General features: G+C 39.9%; 1 protein-coding gene across 3 annotated transcripts in view; it reads right to left on the bottom strand.

Moving 5' to 3' along the window:
• The window catches only part of GRB7 (growth factor receptor bound protein 7), a 260,167-nt gene that overhangs the window by 41,067 nt on the left and 194,371 nt on the right, over positions 1 to 24,729 (bottom strand). For all 3 annotated transcript variants that reach the window (XM_053698126.1, XM_053698130.1, XM_053698139.1), the window contains 5 exons: positions 18,789 to 18,926; positions 18,315 to 18,425; positions 16,864 to 16,962; positions 15,201 to 15,275; positions 2,425 to 2,541 (listed from right to left, as the gene is read on the bottom strand). In XM_053698126.1, coding sequence (XP_053554101.1) covers positions 2,425 to 2,541; positions 15,201 to 15,275; positions 16,864 to 16,962; positions 18,315 to 18,425; positions 18,789 to 18,926 — 540 coding nt within the window. The remainder of the gene's footprint in view (positions 1 to 2,424; positions 2,542 to 15,200; positions 15,276 to 16,863; positions 16,963 to 18,314; positions 18,426 to 18,788; positions 18,927 to 24,729) is intronic.

The raw sequence follows: 24,729 nt of genomic DNA, 5'->3' as shown, positions 1-24,729 counted from the left end.
ATATAAATATATATTCTTTCTTTGTTTTTTAAAAATCGTCATTGTTAATTTTATGTGTTTTACGGTAATTGATTTCCAAGGCGTACTGGGAGCAATCATTGTTTATGAGATATATGTGCGTTAACACTAAAAAACAAATCTGATTGGTTTAATTCTGTTTAAAAGGACCATTACAATTGTGTATGTCATGCCTGATGAAACGCCACATGTTTAAGGCCAAGAAACGCGTTGCATGTTGTAAGGGAGCACTGGTTTGCCCCGGCACTCTGCATTTGCTTTTATTTGTTTTTAAACAGTTTTTATTAAAACGTGTTCTGAACCAGAAAGCTTATGATTTAAAGAGTGTTTTTGCACAAACAACTTTTGGTCCTTTGGAGCATTCCAGATCACTGGGAATAGGTGAGCTGATACACCTGAATCTATCAGCTAGCATCCACAAGCACATAAGGGTGCTCTTACCAAATGTGAGTACCCATTGTCATTGATTACACCTTGCGTCTTCTGAGAGACTGACTGATATACACATGAGGCGCCCCTCTGTCTTTTTACTTTTCTATATCTTAAATAAAATTAAATAAAAGATCCTCTTTGGGAAGGGATAGTACAAAGCACTGTCTTACATGACCAAGAAAATATAATATTAATCCCTCCAAAAGCCTCCTTATGACCCTGACAGCCTCAGTCCCAGCTCAATGTTAAACATTGTTATACAAAACAGAAACCTGCATATACTGCCCAAACTAATTCCCAACAATGGAGAGATTTATTTTCCAGTCCCAAGGGTCCATTATCTTAAATGAGGGGATTAACCCCTAATGTGCTTGAGCCTTCTCACCTAGAAGGAAAAAAGCACTTACCTTTGGAGCTTCAGCTGCAGGGCAGGTACAGCATCTCAAGTCTGACAGATCCAGATGACTTCTGACAGGTACCTGAAGAGAAAGGGAAAGCCTAGTAAAGAACCCTTCCAGATAGGGGTTAGCATAAATTGTTGGAGAAGAAACAAGGACTACCCTGCCGACCTCAAACAGCTAATAGTCACCATAACTCTTACTCAAGAGGATTACATGGACACAGCCATACCAGAATCCTTGCTTGCAGGGAAACTACCCATTAAAGGATTAAAAAAATAATTTTCTTCAGATCACCATCTTCGCACACCTCCTGGATATACAAAGGTAAAGAATGACTGGGGGATTATTGGAAGTGGGAGGGATACATAAAGCTTTGCTGGGGTGTTTTTTTATTCCTCCTGGTGGCCAGGAGTTGAATTCCCACTAGTAATTAGAATGGATTTGTGGACTCTCCATGCTATTGGAAAGAAAAGTAGCTTTTTGAGGATACCAGCCTTTGTCTTAGGGGTATTCAATAGGCGATTTATTAGGTATGTATGTAATATGTAGTCATTGGTCTATTTCTATAAAACTAAGAGGCTTCGCCTTTTCACTTCTGGAGTGTAGAACCAATAATGCACATTTTGTGAATTATAACTTCCTTGCACTCTACCATCAGGATTAACAGGATCAGGATTAACATGTCTTAATTATTTGATTATCTTTCTTCATAAGTTAACTATAGACTAGGAAACCTGGTAATATCGAACAATGAACACACATATGATCATAGGCCAACATAATTTATTCTTACAGGCTCAGTTTAGCACTTCCATGGTTGGTATCGGATCTTACAGCCTTTTCCAGTCTGATGTTAAAGGGACAGTACACTGTAAAATTGTTTTTCCATTAATGTATTTTCAATGACTTATATAAATATTTGAGAAATTGCATTTTCAGGTTTATTTGTGTATATGAAGTATATGGTTTTGTGCTTTTAAACCACAGCCTATTACAATGGGTTGAGCTTACAGGTAATTTCATATCTCATTAAGTTATCACTTTGTGTACACACACTTGCTTCCTTATCTTGTGTCTGTTTGTAAACCAAACCCCATAACTTAGAGAGAACAATGGTAAATTATCATTTAATTACTTAACTTTTCTGCACCCCACTGAGAGTGTAATTTCTTCTGCTAGCTGTGTTTACTTAGCCTTATCAATAGCCTAGACTCCAGTATAGAAACTTTCAGTGCAGGTGGGGATACCACAGGCTAAATCAGCTATTTCAAATGCCGAAATAGGAGTAAAGGAGCTACTTGTAAACAATTTAATACACTCTAGCAGGTAAAATGGATCATTGGAAATAATTTAAACGGGAGAACATTTTTGGGTGAACTGTCCCTTTAATTTAAATGATATAAAATGGAAATTACAGTGTAATAGATTCTACTTTAACAATGAAAAAAGCAGCAATTTCAATAATAAGGGATAGATTTAAGGAATTGCTCCACTAAGAAAATTGAGACGCTTCTTTACTTTGTCTAATGATTGTTACCAACAAATCCTTTGGATTCAATATAAATATACCTACCCTCCATGACTGAGCTTCTTCAATAGCCACAGAAAGAGCTTCAAGAGGGTTCTCTATTACCCTCCCTGTGCACCCTGAAAAATCCATGGGTACCAGTGTGCTTTCAGATGAGCTGCGCTACATGAAACAAAACAATGAATTAGAGAAAACTATATACACAAAAGGGTTTACTAATTGCTATACATCTACCAATGAAATGCAGGTCTTTGTAAGAGAATAACTTTATTTGTCTCAGTAGTATAAATATGTATCTAAAGTTGTGAAAAGACATCACACATGAAAATCAATGATATCCAGGTCTGCTCTTGAAACCATCTTGGTACATATACATTATAATATAATAAGTGTGTATTTAAATGGCAGTATGGTTATTAATACCAAATTGTTAAATTCAAATGCACTCAAGTGAAAGCATTTACTTTCAACTCATAATACGTGTGCTACTTACAATGCACTCACAGAGCTGCGATAAGAAAATTTATGCTTACCTGATAAATGTATTTCTTTTTTGACACAATGAGTCCACAGATCATCGTAATTACTATTGGGAATACCTCTCCTGCCCTGCATGAGGTGGCAAAGAGCAGCACAGCAAAGCTGTTAAATATCACCTCCCAACCCAGTCATTCGACCGAAGTCAAGGAGAGAAAGGAAGTAACAAGGTGCAGAGGTGTCTAAAGTTTATAATAACCAATAACCTGTCTTTTAAAAACAGGGCGGGCCATGGACTCATTGTGTCAAAAAATAAATAAATTTATCAGGTAAGCATAAATTTTCTTTTCTTTTTAATAACATGATGAGTCCACGGATCATCTAAATTACTATTGGGAATCAATACCCAAGCTAGAGTACACAGATGATACGGGAGAGACAAGACAGGGAACCTAAATGGAAGGCACCACTGCTTGAAGAACCTTTCTCCCAAAAGTGGCCTCAGCTTAGGCAAAAGTGTCAAATTTGTAGAATTTGGAAAAAGTATGAAGAGAGGACCAAGTTGCAGCCTTGCAAATCTGTTCCATAGAAGCTTCATTTTTGATAGCCCTCGTAGAATGAGCCGTAACTCTCTCTGGAGGCTGCTGTCCAGCAGTCTCGTATGCAAAATGTATTATACTCTTCAGCTAAAAAGAAAGAGAAGTAGCCGTAGCTTTCTGTCCCTTATGTTTTCCTGAGAAAACCACAAACAAAGCAGAAGACTGACGAAAATCCTTAGTCGTCTGCAGGTAAAACTTTAAAGCACGAACCACGTCCAAATTGTGCAGAAGCCGTTCCTTCTGAGAAGTAGGATTAGGACACAAGGAAGGAACAACAATCTCCTACTTAATGTTCCGATCAGAAACAAGTTTAGGAAGAAATCCTAATTTAGTACGTAAAACTACCTTATCAGAATGAAAAATAAGGTAAGGGGACTCATACTGCAACGCCGAGAGCTCTGACACTCTACGAGCAGAAGAAATAGCAACAAGAAATAAAACTTTCCAAGATAAAAATAGAGGCTCCTAACGCTGGTTTTAGGCTATCTCCGGTATTTGGAGTCACTCAAAAAAGGGTCTAACGCTCACTTTTCAGCCGCGACTTTTCCATACCGCAGATCCCCTTACGTCAATTGCGTATCCTATCTTTTCAATGGGATTTTTCTAACTCCGGTATTTAGAGTCGTGTCTGAAGTGAGCGTTAGAAATCTAAAGACAAAACTCCAGCCGCAGAAAAAAGTCAGTAGTTAAGAGCTTTCTGGGCTAACGCCGGTTCATAAAGCTCTTAACTACTGTACTCTAAAGTACACTAACACCCATAAACTACCTATGTACCCCTAAACCGAGGTCCCCCCACATCGCCGCCACTCGATTAAATTTTTTTAACCCCTAATCTGCCGACCGCCACCTACGTTATCCTTATGTACCCCTAATCTGCTGCCCCTAACACCGCCGACCCCTATATTATATTTATTAACCCCTAATCTGCCCCCCTCAACGTCGCCTCCACCTGCCTACACTTATTAACCCCTAATCTGCCGAGCGGACCGCACCGCTACTATAATAAAGTTATTAACCCCTAATCCGCCTCACTAACCCTATAATAAATAGTATTAACCCCTAATCTGCCCTCCCTAACATCGCCGACACCTAACTTCAATTATTAACCCCTAATCTGCCGACCGGAGCTCACCGCTATTCTAATAAATGTATTAACCCCTCAAGCTAAGTCTAACACTAACACCCCCCTAACTTAAATATAATAAGCTTCAGAGAAACTAGATTTGGGTGAAGGAAGGGCCCTTGAATTAGAAGGTCCTTCCTCAACGGAAACCTCCACGGTGGCAGAGATGACATGTCCACCAGATCTGCATACCAAATCCTGCGAGGCCAAGCCGGTGCAATGAGGATCACTGAGGCCCTCTCCTGCTTGACTTGAGCAATAACCCAAGGAAGAAGAGCAAACGGAGGAAATAGGTATGGTAGACTGAACAGAGGCTAACTGGGTGTAAGGATTCCATTCCGTGTTTTACCTTTCTCTCTCCACATCACATGGTTTTCCTACCTTAACACTACTTAAGTGATCACCTGACAACAAACAGGTGCTTAGTTATTACACTTAGTAGCCCTACCTTGTTGGTTTGTTTCTGCCAGCTACTCCGTAAATCCAAACCTACAGGATTACAAACTGATAATCTGTTCCTTTTTCGCTTTGGATTCATTCCACAAAACTTGTTCCTGCTGTCAGCTGTACTTCACCATTCTTTGGAACAACACTTGCTATTGTGTTTAACTCATCAGAGCTGAAACTGACAACCGCTGCAGGATTCAACTGCTGTGTGTACTCTGACTACGTCACGCTCAACCACACGCTGCATTCACTTCCACAGAGTGCTTAACATTAACTAAGAACTTGAAAAAAAGAGGATAGGGTCCAATGGCACTACTTTCAATGTAATAAAATTATCCCCTTTATTCTTAATTAACTTATGTGCATACAGCACATTAGTATAGTAAAGGAAAACGGTGCTATGTAGTAGAGCAGAATTTAAGCAAAAAACTGACAGATAGGATATGTCACCCTATCTGAGATAGACTACATTTGTAGCACTCAGGGGAGTGCTCCCCTGAGTGCTACAAATGTAGTCTATCTCAGATAGGGTGACATATCCTATCTGTCAGTTTTTTGCTTAAATTAACTAAGAACTGCCTGCACATTCCGCTCTTGGCTGAGCATACGGCACTTGTCCGGACTAAGGGGGATCCCCTAAATCAAACAACCCACTACATCGGTAAGTTACTTCTCTCGTAACTCCAGATTGACTGACATCCCAGCTCCTCCCCCAGCTTACAGCTGACCAGAGCCCAAAACCGCTTCTGAGTAACCTGCTGCATATTGCGGTTACGTTCACTGCAACACCAGGATCAAAAGGGAAGATTTGCTTAACGCATAACACTTTTTCAGTTAGAAGCAAGCTCTCCTCTACCACTAGCCTTGTGCAACCTTCCGGATTACAGGAACTACTAATTATTTCTGGCAGGAACCAAAGCCAGCATATTTATTTTGTTTTATGTAGCAAACTCAGGAAGATCAGTTTCTACTATACTAATTTACCCTTATCTCCATACTGTGTTGTATAAACAGTTCTGGGAATACAGTGTTCTGAAGGGACATGCTGTGCCTGTACTAACAGCATTCTATTTATAATTTATTATCCTTTCACCTCAGACTAAATGGTCTATGCAGATCTAATAGCCCAAAAGTCCTGGTGATACAAAATTTATTATTATCGATCTGCAGTTGCGATGCAACTTACACATTATACATAAGCTATTACAGAATAACTAAGCCTTTAAAAATTATGGATCCAGCAGATCTCCCAACTATAGTTTATAACCTCTCACAACGGGTGGAGGAGCTCAGCCAAGGTCTCAGGGATCTAAATATTGAAAATGAGACCCTAAGGAAGGTCATTAAAGACACAGTCTCTAGCAAACCAGCTGCTGAGCAGCCTTCCACTGAACCTAAAATAGCACCTCCAGATTTATTCAATGGTGATAGACATTCGTATCGTCAATTCAGAAATGCCTGTGTCCTCACTTTCAACCTGAAACCCATCACATATCCTAATGACAGGACCAAGGTATTAACCATGATCACTTATTTGCGAGGTGAACCCCGCATATGGGCAGATACACTGTTTGAGTCAATATATATTGAGTTATATTCGGATTCTAACCTTCAACATACCGCTGATAATAAATTGAGGAAGCTGAAACAAGGTAACCGGCCAGTTGAGGCCTATATCACCGAATTTAAACAACATGCAATTGATTCCCAATGGAACGCAGTTGCTTTGAAGAGTCAATTCAGATTAGGTCTCTCTGATCAGGTGAAAGACGAACTTGCACGTACAGACCTCCCGGATTCTCTGGAAGCCCTCATGAGATTGGTTATGCACATCGATAGGAGATTAAGAGAGAGAAAGTCTGAACGCCAGTATACTGACACCTCCTACAAAAAACCTGCACATCCAATTCAGGCTACGGCTCATCCATCTATCAGCGGCCCTGAGGCCATGGAAATAGGATTTATCCAAGGTCCTCTCTCCTCTGAAGAAAGATTTAGACGTAAATCAAAGGGTCTCTGTATGTATTGCGGTTCTGCTGCCCACTCTGTTCGAGAATGTCCATATCTACGCAAGAACAAGAACCGTAAGTTATTTTCAAATTTGACTTCTTTGATTGTGCATGACAAACCTATTCACTGCATTCTACCCCTCTCTTTACAGTGGGACTGCAAGCAACTGAAGAAAGAGGCCATAATTGATACAGGGGCACAAGAGAACTATATAGATGCATGAGTTGTAGATGGCTCTGAAATTTCTTCAGGACCTATCATACCATTCCCATTCTTGTAACCACCCTTGATTCTCATCAAGAATACATCTCCTTTGACGTTATCACTTCACCACTTTTTCCCATTGTCCTAGGTTTACATTGGCTTAGTTTACATGAACCTGCAATAACTTGGAGTTCACTGGACATCACATTTAATTCCCCTTTACCCCTCATCCCCGAACTCATCGAACGCCTCCAACATGCAAAAATCTTCACCAAACTCGATCTTAGAGGGGCCTACAATTTCGTTCGCATAAGAGAGGGTGACGAGTGGTTGACCGCATTTCGAACTCAATACGGCCTTTTTGAATATCTTGTGATGCCTTTTGGGCTCACCAATGCTCCAGCCACATTTCAGTACTTCGTGAATGATGTTTTCCATGACCTCCTAGACATCTGTGTGGTGGTGTACCTTGATGACATCCTAGTCTACTCTGACAAATTAGAATATCATGTGAAGCATGTCAGCTGGGTGCTCTCAAGACTTCAAGTCCACAGACTCTATGCAAAGCTTGAGAAGTGTGTGTTCCACACTACGGAAATAGACTTCCTTGGTTATACTATCGGACCCAAGGGCATCCAAATGCAGAAAAACAAGGTTGAATCTGTCAGAAACTGGCCACAACCCACGAACAGGAAAGAGTTACAACGATTCTTAGGTTTTAGTAATTATTACCCCAAATTTATTAGGAACTTCTCTCAGAAAATAAAACCTCTTTCCAGATTTACCAGCTCTTGCATACCTTTCCGTTGGGGTGATTCCGCCACTGAGGCTTTCAATACCCTCAAATCCTCATTCACTTCTGTACCTATCCTACAGTTTCCAGATCCTTCCCTCCAGTTAATTCTCGAGGTAGACTCATCAGACTACGCTCTAGGCGCCATTCTCTCTCAGAGGAAAAGCCTCACACAACCGCTTCATCCGGTGGCTTTCTACTCCAAACTTCTTTCTCCAGCTGAAATAAATTACTCCATCGGAGAAAAAGAACTACTCGCTATTAAACGCGCATTTGACACTTTGAGACATCTCTTGGAGGGCACGGTACAACCTATCATTATCTATACTGATCATCGCAACCTGGAATTTCTGCAGAAGAACAAAACACTCTCCAGTAGACAAGTGAGATGGAGCTTATACTTCAGTAGATTCAATTACCTCATAGTATACAGACCAGGTTCAAAAAATGGCAAAGCCGACACACTTTCCAGGAGAGATCCCAGACCACCGAATACTCAGGAAGCTACCTCGATCATACTTGCAGACAAATTCTTGGGTCTGATGCCCACACTTAAGACACAACTCCGAACTGCTCTGCGATCAGATAATCAGATTCCCCATCAAAGTCTTACTTTTAAAGATAATCTCTATTATCATGACTCCAAGTTAAACATCCCAGAAAGTCTCAGGAAGGAATTGATCAAACAACATCATGACCCTCCGTTACTGGGTCACCCAGGTATCAAAAGGACCTTAGATCTACTGACAAGAAACTATTGGTGGCCAAACATGGCTGATTCAATCCATGATTACGTTCAAGACTGTACTATCTGCATCACTTCCAAGAGAGATAGAAATAAACCCTATGGTCAACTCATACCCTTGGATATCCCTGAAAGACCTTGGGTTCATATAGGTATGGACTTCATTGTCGAACTCCCATTGAGTTCTGGATTCAACACCATTCTGGTTGTGACAGATATCCTCACAAAAATGGCCCTGTTCATCCCGTACCATAAGGTACCCACATCCAGCGAAACCGCTCTGCTATTCTTAAATTCGGTTGTACGCTTCCATGGGATCCCAAACATCATAACAACCGACAGAGGTGCTCAGTTTACCTCAAAGTTTAGGAAGTCTCTCTCTCAACATTTACAGATTGATCATCGATTAAGTACAGCGTTTCATCCACAGACCAACGGTCAGACCGAAAGGTTAAATCAATGGCTTGAGCAGTACATCCGCTGCTACTGTTCTTACCAGCAAACAGAGTGGGCCCATTATCTTTACATGGCAGAATTCGCATACAACAATAGCAAAAACAGTTCAACCAATCTCTCTCCATTTTTTGCTAATTATGCTTTTCACCCTACTTTCTCCATACAAGACACAGTTATCCCGAATTCTCCTCCGGTTGATGACCTTCTGCAAAAAATAGCTGAGAACTTCCACTTTCTACATATGAATATCCAAAACGCACAAGCTATACAAAAGAAATACTACGATCTTCGTAGAAGACCTTCTCCTATGTATGCAGTGGGCGATAAAGTCTGGCTTTCGACTAAAAACATCAAGATACCAGTTCCTAGCAAGAAATTAGCTGGTTTATTCAGCGGTCCATTTACCATCACTCATATTATCAATCCTAACGCAGTTACTCTTGGTCTACCATCATCGCTACCCATCCATTCCACCTTCCATGTCTCACTCCTCAAACCGGCTACTTCTTCTTCAACCACGAAGACTATACTCCCTCCGGAGCCAGTAACTCTAGATGTTGAAACCTTTGAGGTTCAAGACCTCTTGGACTCTAGACTTTGCAACGGCCAGTTGCAATATTTGGTGAGGTGGAAAGGTTACTCGCCGGATGAAGACAGTTGGGAACCCTACACCCACATTAACGCCCCTAGGCTGCTTTCTCGCTTCCATAGACGTTTACCCGCATAGACCTAAACACCAAGCTGAGGATCGGCTTCCTTGAAGGGGGGCTTCTGTAAGGATTCCATTCCATGTTTTACCTTTCTATATCCACATCACATGGTTTTCTTACCTTAACACTACTTAAGTGATCACCTGACAACAACGTACTCTGACTACGTCACGCTCAACCACACGCTGCATTCACTTCCACAGAGTGCTTAACATTAACTAAGAACTGCCTGCACATTCCGCTCTTGGCTGAGCATACAGCACTTGTCCGGACTAAGGGGGATCCCCTAAATCAAACAACCCACTACATTGGTAAGTTACTTCTCTCGTAACTCCAGATTGACTGACATCCCAGCTCCTCCCCCAGCTTACAGCTGACCAGAGCCGAAACCGCTTCTGAGTAACCTGCTGCATATTGCGGTTACGTTTACTGCAACACCAGGATCAAAAGGGAAGATTTGCTTAACGCATAACACTTTTTCAGTTAGAAACAAGCTCTCCTCTACCACTAGCCTTGTGCAACCTTCCGAATTACAGGAACTACTAATTATTTCTGGCAGGAACCAAAGCCAGCATATTTATTTTGTTTTATGTAGCAAACTCAGGAAGATCAGCTTCTACTATACTAATTTACACTTATCTCCATACTGTGTTGTATAAACAGTTATGGGAATACAGTGTTCTGAAGGGACATGCTGTGCCTGTACTAACAGCATTCTATTTATAATTTATTATCCTTTCCCCTCAGACTAAATGGTCTATGCAGATCTAATAGCCCAAAAGTCCTGGTGATACAAAATTTATTATTATCGATCTGCAGTTGCGATCCAACTTACACATTATACATAAGCTATTACACTGGGGCCAGGCCAGAAAGGCATTGACAATCGCTCTCAGTTCCAGAATATTTATAGGAAGAGCAGACTCTGACTGAGCCCAAACTCCCTGAGCCTTTAGGGAGCCCCAGACTGATCCCCAACCTAGAAGGCTGGTGTTGGTTTTCACAATCACCCAAGATGGTCTGCGAAAGCAGGTCCCCTGGGAGAGATGATCCAGAGACAACCACCATTGAAGAGAATCACTTGTCTCCTTCTCCAGAAGTATTCGAGGAGACAAATCGGCATAATCTCCGTTCCATTGCCTGAGCATGGATAACTGCAGAGGTCTGAGATGGAACCGAGCAAATGGGATGATGTCCATTGCCGCTACCATCAGCCCGATTACCTCCATGCACTGAGCCACTGATGGCCGAGGAGTGAACTAAAGGGCTAGACAAGTATTGAAAATCTTTGATTTCCTGACTCAGAAAAATCTTCATAGATAGGGAATCTATTATGGTTCCCAAGAAGGTTACCCTTGTATTTGGGACTAAGGAACTCTTTTCCAAATTTACCTTCCACCAGTGAGATCGTAGGAAGGATAACAACATTTCCGTGTGGGATATTGCTTGTTGTAAGGATGGCGCCTAAACCAAGCACCGCCAACAGCGATCCCAGAACCTTTGAGAAAATTCTGGGAGCTGTGGCAAGACCGAAGGGAAGAGCCACAAATTGAAAGTGTTTGTCTACAAAAGCAAACCTTAGGAACTTGTGATGATCCCTGTGAATGGGAACATGCAGGTACGCGTCCTTTAAATCCACTGTTGTCATAAATTGACCCTCTTGGATCAAAGGGAGAATGGAACAAATATTTTCCATCTTGAAGGACGGTACTCTGAGAAATATGTTTAGACTCTTGAGATCTAAAATTGGCCTGAAGGTTTCCTCTTTTTTGGGAACCACAAAAAGATTGGAATAAAAACCCAGACCCTGTTCCTGTATTGGAACAGGAGCTATCACTCCCAGGTCGGAGAAGTCTCTTACACAATGTAAGAACGCCTCTCTTTTTGTCTGGTCTACAGATAATCTTGAAAGCAGAAACCTGCCTCTGGGAGGAAAACCTTTTAACTCTAGTTTGTATCCCTGGGACACTATGTTTACTGCCCAGGAATCCTGGGCATCTCGAACCCAAGCCTGAGCAAAAAAGGAAAGTCTGCCCCCCACAAGATCCGGTCCCGGATCGGGGGCAGGCCCTTCATGCAGTCTTCGACTCAATAGCAGGCTTCTTGGATTGTTTTCCTTTATTCCAAGATGGATTGGGTCTCCATGAATGTTTAGTCTGTTCCTGCTTGGAGGTGGAAGAGGAAGAATTTCCTTTGAAGTTTCGAAAGGAACGGAAATGACTCTGTCGTCTCTTCTGTTTGTTTCTCTTATCCTGAGGGAGAAGATGACCTTTACCTCCCGTAATATCAGAGATTATATCCGTCAAACCCGGTCCAAACAAGATCTTCCCCTTGTAAGGAATCTCTAATAGTTTGGATACATCCGCAGACCAAGGTTTTAACCATAAGGCTCTGTGAGCTAGAACAGAGAAACCTGAAATCTTTGCTTCCAGTTTGATAACTTGAAGGGAAGCACCCGTAATAAAGGAATTAGCCAATTTAAGAGCTTTTATCCTATCCTGGATCTCATTCAGGGGAGTGTCTGTCCTAATAGCATCAGACAACGCATCAAACCAATATGCCGCCACACTAGTGACGGTAGCAATACACACAGCTGGCTGCCATTGTAAGCCCTGGTGTACATACATCTTTTTGAGTAACCCCTCTAACTTTTTGTCCATAGGATCTTTGAAACACAACTATCCTCTATGGGAATAGTAGTTCTCTTAGCTAGGGTGGAAACTGCTCCTTCCACCTTGGGGACTGTTTGCCAAACCTCCTTAATCGAGACGGCTATGGGAAACATCTTTTTAAATATAGGAGATGGAGAAAAGGGATACCCGGTCTCTCCCACTCCTTAGCAATGATCTCAGAAGCTCGATCTGGTACTGGAAAAACCTCTATTGAGGAAGGTACCTCAAAATACTTGTTTAGCTTACTGGATTTCTTAGGAATAACAGCGACCGTGGAGTCGCTGTCGTCCAATGTAGCTAAAACCTCCTTAATCAACAGATGGAGGTGTTCTAGCTTAAACCTGAAGGATACAACGTCAGTATCAGCAAGAGGAATTACACTGTCAGAATCTGAAATTTCACCTTCAGATGCTACTACGGTATCCTCCTCCTCCTCAAGTCTTCTGGGAGGGGGCCTCTGAAATAGCAACAACTGCGTCAGAAACCTTGCTTACTGAATGTCTGATTTTCCTCTTATGCTTTCCCCGCAACATTGGAAAAGCAGACAACGCATCTGAAATTGTAGAAGACATGAGAGAAGCGATGTTCCTTAAAGTAACTCCAGCGGGAGTTAGAGAGGAAGCGCAGGGCACTGCATGTGAGGGCGGCAACATTTAGGACGCTTGAGAAGAAAGCTGCGGCATATATTTAACCTCGTCATTAGACTCCTGGACAACATCCGCTTTAGAAAAAGTTGTCTCAGAAAAGATTTTATCCTTATAATTTAACGTCCTCTCAATACATGAGGAACAGAAAGGGATTGGTGGTTCCACATTGGCATCAAAACACAAGGAGCAAGTGACATTTTGTAAGGCCCCTTGGCCCATACTGGTTCACAATGGTTTAATTATGAAATAAAAACCTTAAATTTATAAGAATTTTTTTAAGTGAAAAAACGTTACTGTCTCTTTAAATGTAAACGTGTAACTCTTTTACCGGAGCCTGTCAAATTAGTAAATCAACAAGTTGAAAGCAATATAGCACCTATACACCTCAGCAACTTTGCTGAGGTGCCTACCTGACTCACTAAACCGGAGCTAATCTTCCCTCTATTAATTCAGAAGACAATCCGGAACTCAGAAGGAGAGGAATTCAGTCGTTGTCCGGTCCTAGAAACGCATGCTTGACACGGATCATGCGTTTCTAGGTAGACCTTGATGATCTCTCATCCTAAATGTGTCCCACACTGAGGCGCAAAGAAAGTGGTGTGCAACTCAGTTATAATCCGCCCATCGTCACCATTAAGAAACAATCTCCTGATCGGCATCTTGCTTAACTTAACCCGCCGGGAGATTTTAACCACCAGAGCCATTTGTTAAAGCTTCTCTCCCAGCCCCAGTGCCTGCATTTTAAGGCTGTCAAAAGTCCTCTCCAGTCTAGGAGAGTTTACAGTGTCCCACCAACAATAATTATTAGGTTTGTAATAGCGTGTTCAGTTCTTTCTGAGTGTCCTGCAGCCCCAGAAATAATAAATTAGCACTTACCGCACTGACAGCAGGCAGCTCACCAGGTATGAGAGGTCCTCTCCCTCACATCGACCTGTGGAGAAATAAAAGACTGAGTAATGTCACTCAGGCTTTAGGAGTTAAGGCAGCATAAAACATGGGAGGCGCTGTGAGAATTATGTCCCACAAGTTCCCATTGCTCTAAAGCCACCACTGCTCTACTGAAGAGACTGATATGGACTACGGCTACACCCTAGGACAAAGCAACACAATCTTGCACCACTTTAAAAATAATAAACTCTTGATTGAAGAATCATAACTAACACCTAACTTTAGCACTTCCTAGCACTAACGTAGGAAAAGAGAATGACTGGGTTGGGAGGGAAGGGAGGTGATATTTAACAGCTTTGCTGTGGTGCTTTTTGCTGCCTTCTGCAAGGCAGGAGAGGTATTCCCAATAGTAATTAAGATGATCTGTGGACTCATTGTGTCATTAAAAAGAAAAACCCCTTATCGTTTGCACGCAAGTTAGTGTGCCACTCGTAATGTAGCCCTTATTAAATAAAGAGGAGTGCGCTTTAGTGAGCCTGCTTGCATGGAGGATTATGGGAACTAGTAGAACTGAAGAGAGACCCCTTAGTATATTTTGTGTACAAGAAGGTATATTCCAGTAAATTAGAATACATACTGTAGTTTATCTGACCCAGCTACATGCCACACAGGGATGCTAAGATCACTGCCGAAGCTCATTTACATTTGGCCCTCAACAGCCACAGCAAAGGAGACAAGACAAATATTTTAAAAAGATGTCCTCCTAAGAAGCTTTTCATTTGCCAAAAACTGAATATTTTGAAGAGCCCTCGGAGGTGCTCATAGCTTATGGAATAAAACAACCTCAAATGCATGAATACTTTGGTCTATGAGAAGGTGTCACAACCTAACTAAATGAATAAAGTGAACAAAATCAAGTTTAAAAGATTTATTTTGCAAGCGGATATGTCGCTGAATTGCTGATGTGTTCACAGATCTTTATGCAATAAAGAAGGCAAAATAATCTATGTTGGTTATTTTGTCAGCAGCATCTCTAACTAATGTTCTTACTTGCTTTGTGGACCCCACCCAGGATTGGGGGCTTCGCCTTGACAACTGGTAATTTTTATAGAGCTGAGCACCATACTGGAGAGAGAAAGGAAGACAGTGTACATCTTTCATACATATTACATACAAACTAAATGGTGACTACTTCACAATTATTTCTAATTTACAGAATAAAAATAATTATACTTTCAAATATAAAATGGTTCTATTATTGAATGTCATCAAGAATAAATTAGCATGTTAGTCTGAGCGCAGCTGTTTTGCTGATTTACAACAGTGCAACACTTGACAGAGCCCTCTACCCATTTTCCTCCTATAAATAATGCCGTGCAGATAATAACTATAGGCTAGATTATGAATTTTGTGTTACGCTGCGGTATGGCATTTAACGCTGGAAAGGCCAGGAACACATATTAAGAGTCGTGTTGGTATAGCTATACCACAAGCATTTTAGCCTGTAACGCAATGTCCATTCCGCACTTAAAAAATACAATTTTTGTGTGGGATTTCCATAACGCCAGTATTACAGGTTGTGTGGTCCGGCTAAAAAGCTTGCGTTACAGCCTATACCGACACGATCCATTCCGCCATCTGAGACCAATAGTTATGGATTTTGCGAAAGAATCAAATCAGCCAATAGGAATGCTAGGTACACCATTTTGAAACAGCTACCTTGCATTCAACTTCAGTGTACGGCGGTGACCATATGAAGAGAACAATCTGTGCAGGATGTCTTCCAGGATAGCTCTGCGCCGCCGATGAAGGTGTCGCCGCCTGGATGAAGATGGATGTCCGGACTTCAGCAACCGTGAGTATATTTTATGGGGTTAGTGTTAGGTTTTTTGTTTTTTTTTAGATTAGGGATGGGCACTTGTAAAAGAGCTGAATGTCCTTTTAAGGGCAGTGTAAAAGAGCTGAATGGTGGGTGGTGGGTTTTACTGTTGGGGGACTTTGTATTTTTTTAAAGGTAAAAGAGCTGCCAGAGGTTTAGGGGTTAATAAGTTTATTTACTAGCGCCGATGTGGGAGGCCAGAGGTTTAGGGGTTAATCATTTTATTTAGAGGCAGCGATGTCGGGGAGCGGCGGTTTAAGGGTTAATCATTCAATTTAGAGGCGGTGATGTTGGGGAGCAGCGGATTAGGGGTTAATAGCATTTACTAGTGTTGCAATGTCGGGAGCGGGGGATTAGGGGTTAATAACTTTATGTAGTGTCAGCGATGTCGGGGGCATAGGATTAGGGGTGACTAGACTTGGGGTTTATTTTATGGTGTTAAGTTTAAACTTAACTTTTTTTCCCCATAGACATCAATGGGGTTGCGTTACGGAGATTTTTTAATCCGCACTTCAGGTTTTTTTCTAACACTTTCTCCCCATTAATGTCTATGGGGGAAGCGTGCACAAGCACGTAAACTCAGCCCTTGGCTTTTGTGTGGTATGGAGCTTAACGCTACCATATCGCACAGCACAAGGAGGCTTTTCAGTAACTCGTAAAGGCAGCGCTATAGAGAGTGAAATAACGCAACTTTTTTGGCCTTAGTTTCACACCGTTTAGCGCAAAAATCGTAATCTAGGAGTATGTTTATAGCACTGCGGAATCTATGCTCGGCAAATAACTAATAATGTTAGTGCACAAGGTGATGTAATTCAAAATGGTTGTCCTACTCACTTTAAAGAGGCGGATTGCAGTTAGCCAGCAAGTGCGCGTCTGCTCATCCTCACTGCACAGAATTTTCAGACCTTTAGTGCCATTTCTCATTTTGTGCGGCTGCAAGGGTTAAAAGACAGCAATATGTAAAAGTGAAACTAATGACAGTGTTCTCCACAGAAAAGTTTGCCACCAGGTGGCATTATGAAGTAGCCGGTGGGAGTAGTTTAATAGTTTGAAATATTCTAAAATATACTGTTATTTATAAATATTGCTTTAACTATCCATAGCACAGATTCGTTGCATAATTTAACATAAATTGATTTTGACCTGAGTCCTGTATGTCCTCATAATCAGGAGGCAGAATTAATTAATTACTACTCCCCCCCCACCCCCCTTTCTCATTGGTTACGTTGTTAAAAAAGTTAAATGTTGTTGTGTTTGATAATGGTTGATTTACATTATTATTATTAAACATTGGAGACAGAGTGATCACAAACGAACATTCTACACCTATGATGATTGGGTATATAAAAACACAAAGATAACTTAGTGGACATGCTATGAAAGACTATGTAAAGACAATACTTAAAGATACGCTACAAGTTTATCATCTGTATGATGTTAAGCTTATTTATTGAATACTTGATGGTCTGCGTACCAAGATTCCCTGATTTTGTAACTAATGTCTGCCTGTTGATTACTTTGTCTCTCTCAATAAAAAAAGAATTACATTTTATTTTATTTTTTAAATTGATTTTATCATAATTTGTGCAACAAACATTGAAAATATTTAATATTAGCTAATGTTAGCTTAACAGTGGCTTAAAGTTTAGCCGGGTGGTCAGTAAAATCAGCCAAGTGCAGCACCCACTAAATAGGTCTTGGGGAGAACACTGGATAAGATAAATATTGAGAAAAACTGAGTTGACAAGATACATCTACAACATAAGCATAGAAAATATAAAGACTACGGGGCCATTTATCAAGCTCCGTATAGAGCTTGATGCCCTGTGTTTCTGGTGAGCCTTCATGCTCGCCAGAAACACCACTTATGAAGCATCGGTCTAAAGACCGCTACTCCATAACCTGTCCGTCTGCTCTGAGGAGGCGGACAGAACTTGCGTGAAATCAACCCGATCAAATACGACCGGGTTGATTGACACCCCCTGCTAGCAGCCGATTGGCTGTGAATCTGCAGGGAGCAGCGTTGCACCAGCAGTTCACAAGAGCTGCTGGTGCAATGCTGAATGCGGAGAGCGTATTGCTCTGCGCATTCAGCGATGTCTGTCGGACCTGATCCGCTGATCGGATCATGTCGGACAGGCATTTAATAAATAGGCCCCTAAGCACAAAATACAGATAGAGAATCTATTGTCTATCTATATATTTATACAATCTATATGTAATTAGTAAAATAAATACTGCAAGAAATAAAATAATGAAGGAAATTAAATCTCAGTGAACTGTACCTTTAAACAGAATCCAAATTCTGTGGGGGCACTGTAGAGTTTTTTGCCTTGAGTCAGACAGTAGACATTGGATTCATTTACATCAGCAAAATACTGCAGGTGACGGGGATCCTGAAACAAGGAATGAGAATTAATGGGCACTGTAATAATGCCTATGCAGTTATTTGACTAAGACATCCTGTGGTTAGGTATACTGGAAGATAATGTCAACATATATGCTAAAAATAAAGGTGTGGTGTAGTGGTTAAGGTGCTGGCTCTGTAAGTGCATGCTTCCTGCCGCCAATACCACTAAAACTTGTATGCAAATCCTGTCCTCTGACTCATTCAGCCTATTCAGTCTTGATAATCAGACGTTGTGCTTGTCTGGCAGGTTTTCATAATGTATATCTATCTTACTGCACAACACCCATTACCATATCCAGATATCTGTTTATCTATTTCATTGTCCTCTACACACACACAATCTGCCCACCTTGGAGGTCCCCTTGGAAGAGTAATAGAGACCTGAGCGACGAAGGTAGAAGAAAAATCGCTTCCAGACCTTACGTCCACTTTCCTTCATGTGCAAGTAGCCTTGGATCTCCGGCCAACTACCTGAGTTAAGAAAATTCTGAAAAAATAAATAAATGCATTAATAAAATACTCAAACAAGAATCCAGATTGTTCATAAAGTTACACATATTATACAACTTAAGATGTACTTATTCTATGATAACTTGTCAATTAATGGCAGAAACAAATTATAAATGTTTCAAAATAAGGCAGATGCAAAAGAATGCGTAATAAAGATAATTTACAATTATATTGACAAGCTTAGTAGATTTAGTCAATTTAACTATTTCTTATCAGAGTTACTCTATCAAACTGGTGATGTCCCCATAAGCAGTTAATCTGCGAATAGAACCAGGACTGACCTAAACAGTGCAATTATCATACTGTCCTCACAGCCTCTGTTTACATTAAATAGGACACTTAACTTTAAGGGACACAAAAATTTTTTCTTCAGTAATTCAGATAGAGCATGCAATTTTAAACAACTTTCTAGTTTACTACTATTATCAAATTTTCTTCATTCACTTGCTATCTTTATTTAAAAAGCAGCAATGTAAAGCTTAAGAGCCGACCCATGTTTGGTTGAGAATTTAGGTTATGCTTGCTTATTGGTTTGCTAAACGTAGCTACCAAAAAGCAAGCACTATCTAGGGTGCTGAACCTAAAATGGGCTGGTGCCTAAGATTTAAATTCCTGCTTTTTAAATAAAGATAGCAAGAGAATGAAGAAAATTGATATTGGGCAGCACTTGTTTATTGGTGGGTGAATTTATCTAACAATCAGCAAGAACAACCCAGGTTGTTCACCAAAAATGGGCCGGCATCTAAACTTACATTCTTGCTTTTCAAACAAAGATACAAAGAGAATGAAGAAATGTGATAATAGGAGTAAATTAGAAAGTTGCTTAAAATTGCAATTCTTCTTGAAATTATATATACTGTATATATATATATATATATATATATATATATATATATATATATATATATATAAAAGTGAAATAAACAGGTCCCGCACTCTCCGCTGTGAAAACACAAACTTCTTTAATTGAACTGTGACGTTTAGGGGTAGTTAGCCCCTTCCTCAGACAGAGGAAGGGGCTAACTTCCCCTGTCTGGGGGAGGGGCTAACTACCCCGAAACGTCACAGTTCAGTTAAAGTAGTTTGTGTTTTCACAGCGGAGAGTGCGGGACCTGTTTATTTCATTTGTTTACTTTTCCTACCCCAGGATTTATTGTGTGTGCAGATCCCCTGCTTGATGTTTATATATATATATATATATATATATATATATATATATATATATATATATATATAAATAAAGTGCACCCTCTTTGAATTCCATGGTTTTATGTGTCAGGACTTAATAAAAATCATCTGGTCCTTAGCAGGTCTTAAAATTAGGTAAATACAACAACACATGACAAATTACACCATGTCATAATTTGTGTACTGTATTTGTCTATTTACTGGTCATAATTTACCAGGCAGGTAGCGTTTAAGTCTGAACAAAGCTTCTGTGGCATTACTTTGAAAGAAAAAATGTAATTGTGCTGCGTTTTGTAGCTATTACAAGTGACTACAGAACTGCCAAATTTCAATTAAATTGGTCAAGACATTTTAAAGGTGTTTAATGTAGAAAAAAGTGTTGTTTTGCAGAATAATTCCTCGACTTATAATTGGAACACAATTGAATGTATTTTAATTAAACTTAGCATGTGGATAGTTTTTTTTACATGATCTTATGATGTTTGGTGGTTTTATAACTTTTATTCACCCATATTACGAGTTTTGAACTAAACAGGGTGCGTAAAGAACGCAATAAATTGAGCGGTACCGCACTTTCCATAGCCTTGTGCGTTATGGTGCGTTAAGTTCCATACCGCACAACAGCCAAGGGCTGAGTTTACGTGCTTGTGCACACTTTCCCCCATAGACATCAATGGGGAGAAAGTGTTAGAAAAAAACTAACACCTGCGATTGCGGAATGGCAAATCTATGTCTATGGGGAAAAGGAAAATTATGTTTAAACCTAACACCCTAACATAACACCCTAGTCTAAACACCCCTAATCCGCTGCCCCCGACATTGCAGACACTGATAAAAGTTATTAACCCCTAATCCGCCTCTCTCCGATATCGCCGAGACTAATAAAAGTTATTAACCCCCAATCCTCCGCCCACCCGACATTGCCAACACCTAAATAAAGTAATTAACCCCTAATCTGCCACACCCCGAAACTAAATAAACCTATTATCCCCTAAGCCGCCAGCCCCCCACGTTGTAACTAATAAACTAAACCTAATAACCCCTAAACCACCTGGCCCCCCACATCGTAACTAATAAACTAAACCTATTAACCCCTAAACTTCCGCCCCCCCCACATCGCAAAACACTAAATTAAACTATTAACCCCTAAACCTAACCCCCTAACTTTAAATTAAAAGTTACAATATAAGTATCTTAAAAACAAAAAAAAAATTACCTGTGAAATAAAAAAAAACTAAGATTAAACTATAAATTAACCTAACATTACTATTCTAATAAAATAAAAAAAAACTACCAATTAAAATTCCTAAATTACAAATTTAAATAAACCTAATACTACGAAAAAATTTAAAAACTCTAAGATTACAAAAAATAATAAACGAAATTATCAAAAATAAAAACAATTACACCTAATCTAATAGCCCTATAAAAATAAAAAAGCCCCCCAAAATAAAAAAAACCCTAACCTACAATAAACTACCAAAAGCCCTTAAAAGGGCCTATTGTAGGGCATTGCCCTAAGTTAAACAGCTCTTTTCCATACAAAACATTTTTACAAAGTCCCCCCAACAGTAAAACCCACCACCCAACCAACCCCCTAAAATAAAAAAACTAAGTCTAAAAAAAACCTAAGATACCCATTGCCCCTAAAGGGGCATTTGTATGGGCATTGCCCTTAAAAGAGCATTCAGCTCTTTTACTGCCCTTAAAAAGCCATTGAGCTCTGTTACACTGAGAGTAGCTCTCATCCTATTGGCTGATTTGAATTTGAAGAATCAAATCAGCCAATAGGAATGCAAGATACGACTTTTTTTAACGGGTAACTTGCAGTCAACTTCAGTGTACGGCGGTGATTGTATGAAGAGGACGCTCCGCGCAGGATGTCATTGTCGCTCCTGGATAGCTCAGTTCCGCACCGCCGGGATGAAGATAGAAGGCACCCCTGAGTTGGATGAAGATGTCACCGCTTGATAAAGACTTTTTTCCGCCTGGATGAAGACTTCTCGTCGTCTGGATGGAAATGAATGTCCGGACTTCAGGAACAGTGAGTAGATATTCTGGGGTTAGTGTTAGTTTTTTTTTTTGGGGTTGTTTTTTTTTAAGATTAGGGCTTTGGGCTTGTAAAAGAGCTGAATGCCATTTTAAGGGCAGTAAAAGAGCTGAATGCCCATACCAATGCCCCTTTAGGGGCAATTGGTAGCTTAGTTTTTTTTTAGACTTAAAGGAAAAGTTAACTATCACGCACCCCTATGCTGCATCTCATAAAACATCGAAAATTAGTTAGAGTTTAATTCATCATTTTTTTTCATCTTTATTATTAAACCTAGAAATCTACCTTTTAAACCGCTATGTTCTCACGCCGTAACTCAGCCTGTGTAAAAAAAAATTATTGTTTTTAAATGACGAATATCGTTAAAATTCTTTTCATTGGTCCCCCACTGGTGTCCCAACAGACTCGCTATACGCCCACCTTTTAAAATACGCATGCGTGTCTCACGGAATCCTCTGCCTCTATAGAAGCTCGTTAATGAGACATGCATGCACATTATCTACGTGATCAAGAATTTCGGATTGACGTTCCGGAATCTGAAGCTAGCAATAAGAGAGGATTCACAGGAACGCGCACGGATGAACACGTAAGAGCGGGTGGGACCGCTCTTACGTGTGAAACTGAAAAAGCAGGAAATGAGTGGGTGGGTGGAGGATGCGAAAAAACGTTATGTAATAAAACATAGTATTTAAAAAATAACAAGGATTTTGGGGGGGGGAAAGTTAGCGACTGTATTAGTGTTTAGATGATTAATGTATGGAATTAATGTGTAGGCATAAAATTAACTTTCACTTTAAGTTTTTTATTTTTGGGGGTTGGTTGGGTGGGGGGGTTTAACTGTTGGGGGGACTTTTTATTTTTTTTTTCTAGACTTTTTTTCACTTAGGTCAATGCCCTACAAAAGGCCCTTTTAAGGGCTATTGGTAGTTTATTGTAGGTTAGAAGGTGTTTTTTTAGTTTGGCGGTGCTTTTTTATTTTTATAGGGCTATTAGATTAGGTGTAATTGTTTTTATTTTTGTTAATTTCGTTTATTATTTTGTGTAATTTTGTGGTTATAATTTTTTGTAACGTTAGATTTTTTTCTTAGTATTCATTTTTTTAAAATGTGTAATTTAGGTTTTTTAATTGATAGGTTTTTTTATTTTATTAGAATAGTAATGTTAGGTTAATTTATAGTTTAATGTTAATTTTATTTTATTTCAGAGGTAAGTTTTTATTTATTTTAATATAGTTATATTGTAACTTTTAATTTAAAGTTAGGGTGTGTTAGGTTTAGGGGTTAATAGTTTAATTTATTGTTTTGCGATGTTGGGTTCCGGCGGTTTTGGGGTTAATAGGTTTATTTATTAGTTGCGATGTGGGGGGCGGCGGTTTAGGGGTTAGTAGGTTTATTTAGTGTTGGCAAGGTTGGGGAGCGGCAGATTAGGGGTTAATCACTTTATTTAGGTATCGGCGATGTCGGGGAGCGGCAAATTAGGGGTTAATAGCTTTAATATAGTAGTTCGGGGTTGCCTAGGGTTTAGAGATGACCTGAGTCTATGCTTGTCAGAGAGCAGCTACTGCATGAACACCTGCTTGTGGTGTGGTTTAAGCTTGTTTTTACTTGCCTTGTTGCCTAAACCGGATGGGAGCAGTGGCTGTTATTTAAACCTATTGACTCCAGGGGACTTGCACTAGTTGGGTACCAGCTGTTGCATTCTTATGTTTGCCATAATCTGTGGTCCTGGCTAGTCTCCAGGAATTCCTTAATTGCATATGGGTATTCAGTCTCCTTTGCCGCCACTTGTGTATTTACATATGAAGTAGATTTTGAGTAAATTTTATATTGGATTATATGTTGCACTCACTACTTAATCCCAGGAACGATATTCTTATTGAGCTTTATGAAAAACGGTTTTGTTATTATAGTTTATATGTGCATTATGTGTTTAACATGAGGCTCCTGGGGAAACCTTTGCCTAGGGGCTCCTCAGAGGTGAATCCAGCTGTGAATAATAGTAATGGGTACTGTCTAAATATGAGCACATGGAGATGCATTAGATAAATTAGAGAGATCAGTATAATATCAGTTACGTAAGAAAAATGAACAGCAAAGGAGCTAACAAAAGTTACTAACAGGACTAAAAGGACAACACAATGAAGTTGCAATGGGCCACTGGACTGAAGTTTTCCCCTAACATATGTATTTTTTAAGGATATTTTTCAAGGACACTTTGTTCATATGAACATTTTTTGTACACGTGTACTAATTTATATCATTATTATTTTTGTTCTTGTTTTTACCCCAGGAGGGGTTTATATTCACATGGGTACCTACCACGGTTAAAACATATCATTAGCATTGTATGTTAATACATTACTTACTCATTTGTTTTGTAGATCTGTAACATATTATTTGCACCTCTATCAAATGCACTTTTAGGTTTAGCACATCCTAGTACATTCTCATATTTACTTTACTTTATTTTCATTTTTATTTGAGAATATTTATTTGATTCTATATATTCTGATTTTTGTTTGCTAGGCCACTTCTCTCACACT

This window comes from Bombina bombina, chromosome 1 (genome assembly GCF_027579735.1).
Source record: "Bombina bombina isolate aBomBom1 chromosome 1, aBomBom1.pri, whole genome shotgun sequence".
Classification (NCBI taxonomy): domain Eukaryota; kingdom Metazoa; phylum Chordata; class Amphibia; order Anura; family Bombinatoridae; genus Bombina; species Bombina bombina.
The sequence above is the reverse complement of the archived record's forward strand: the minus strand, read 5'-3'. Positions and strand labels throughout refer to the sequence as shown.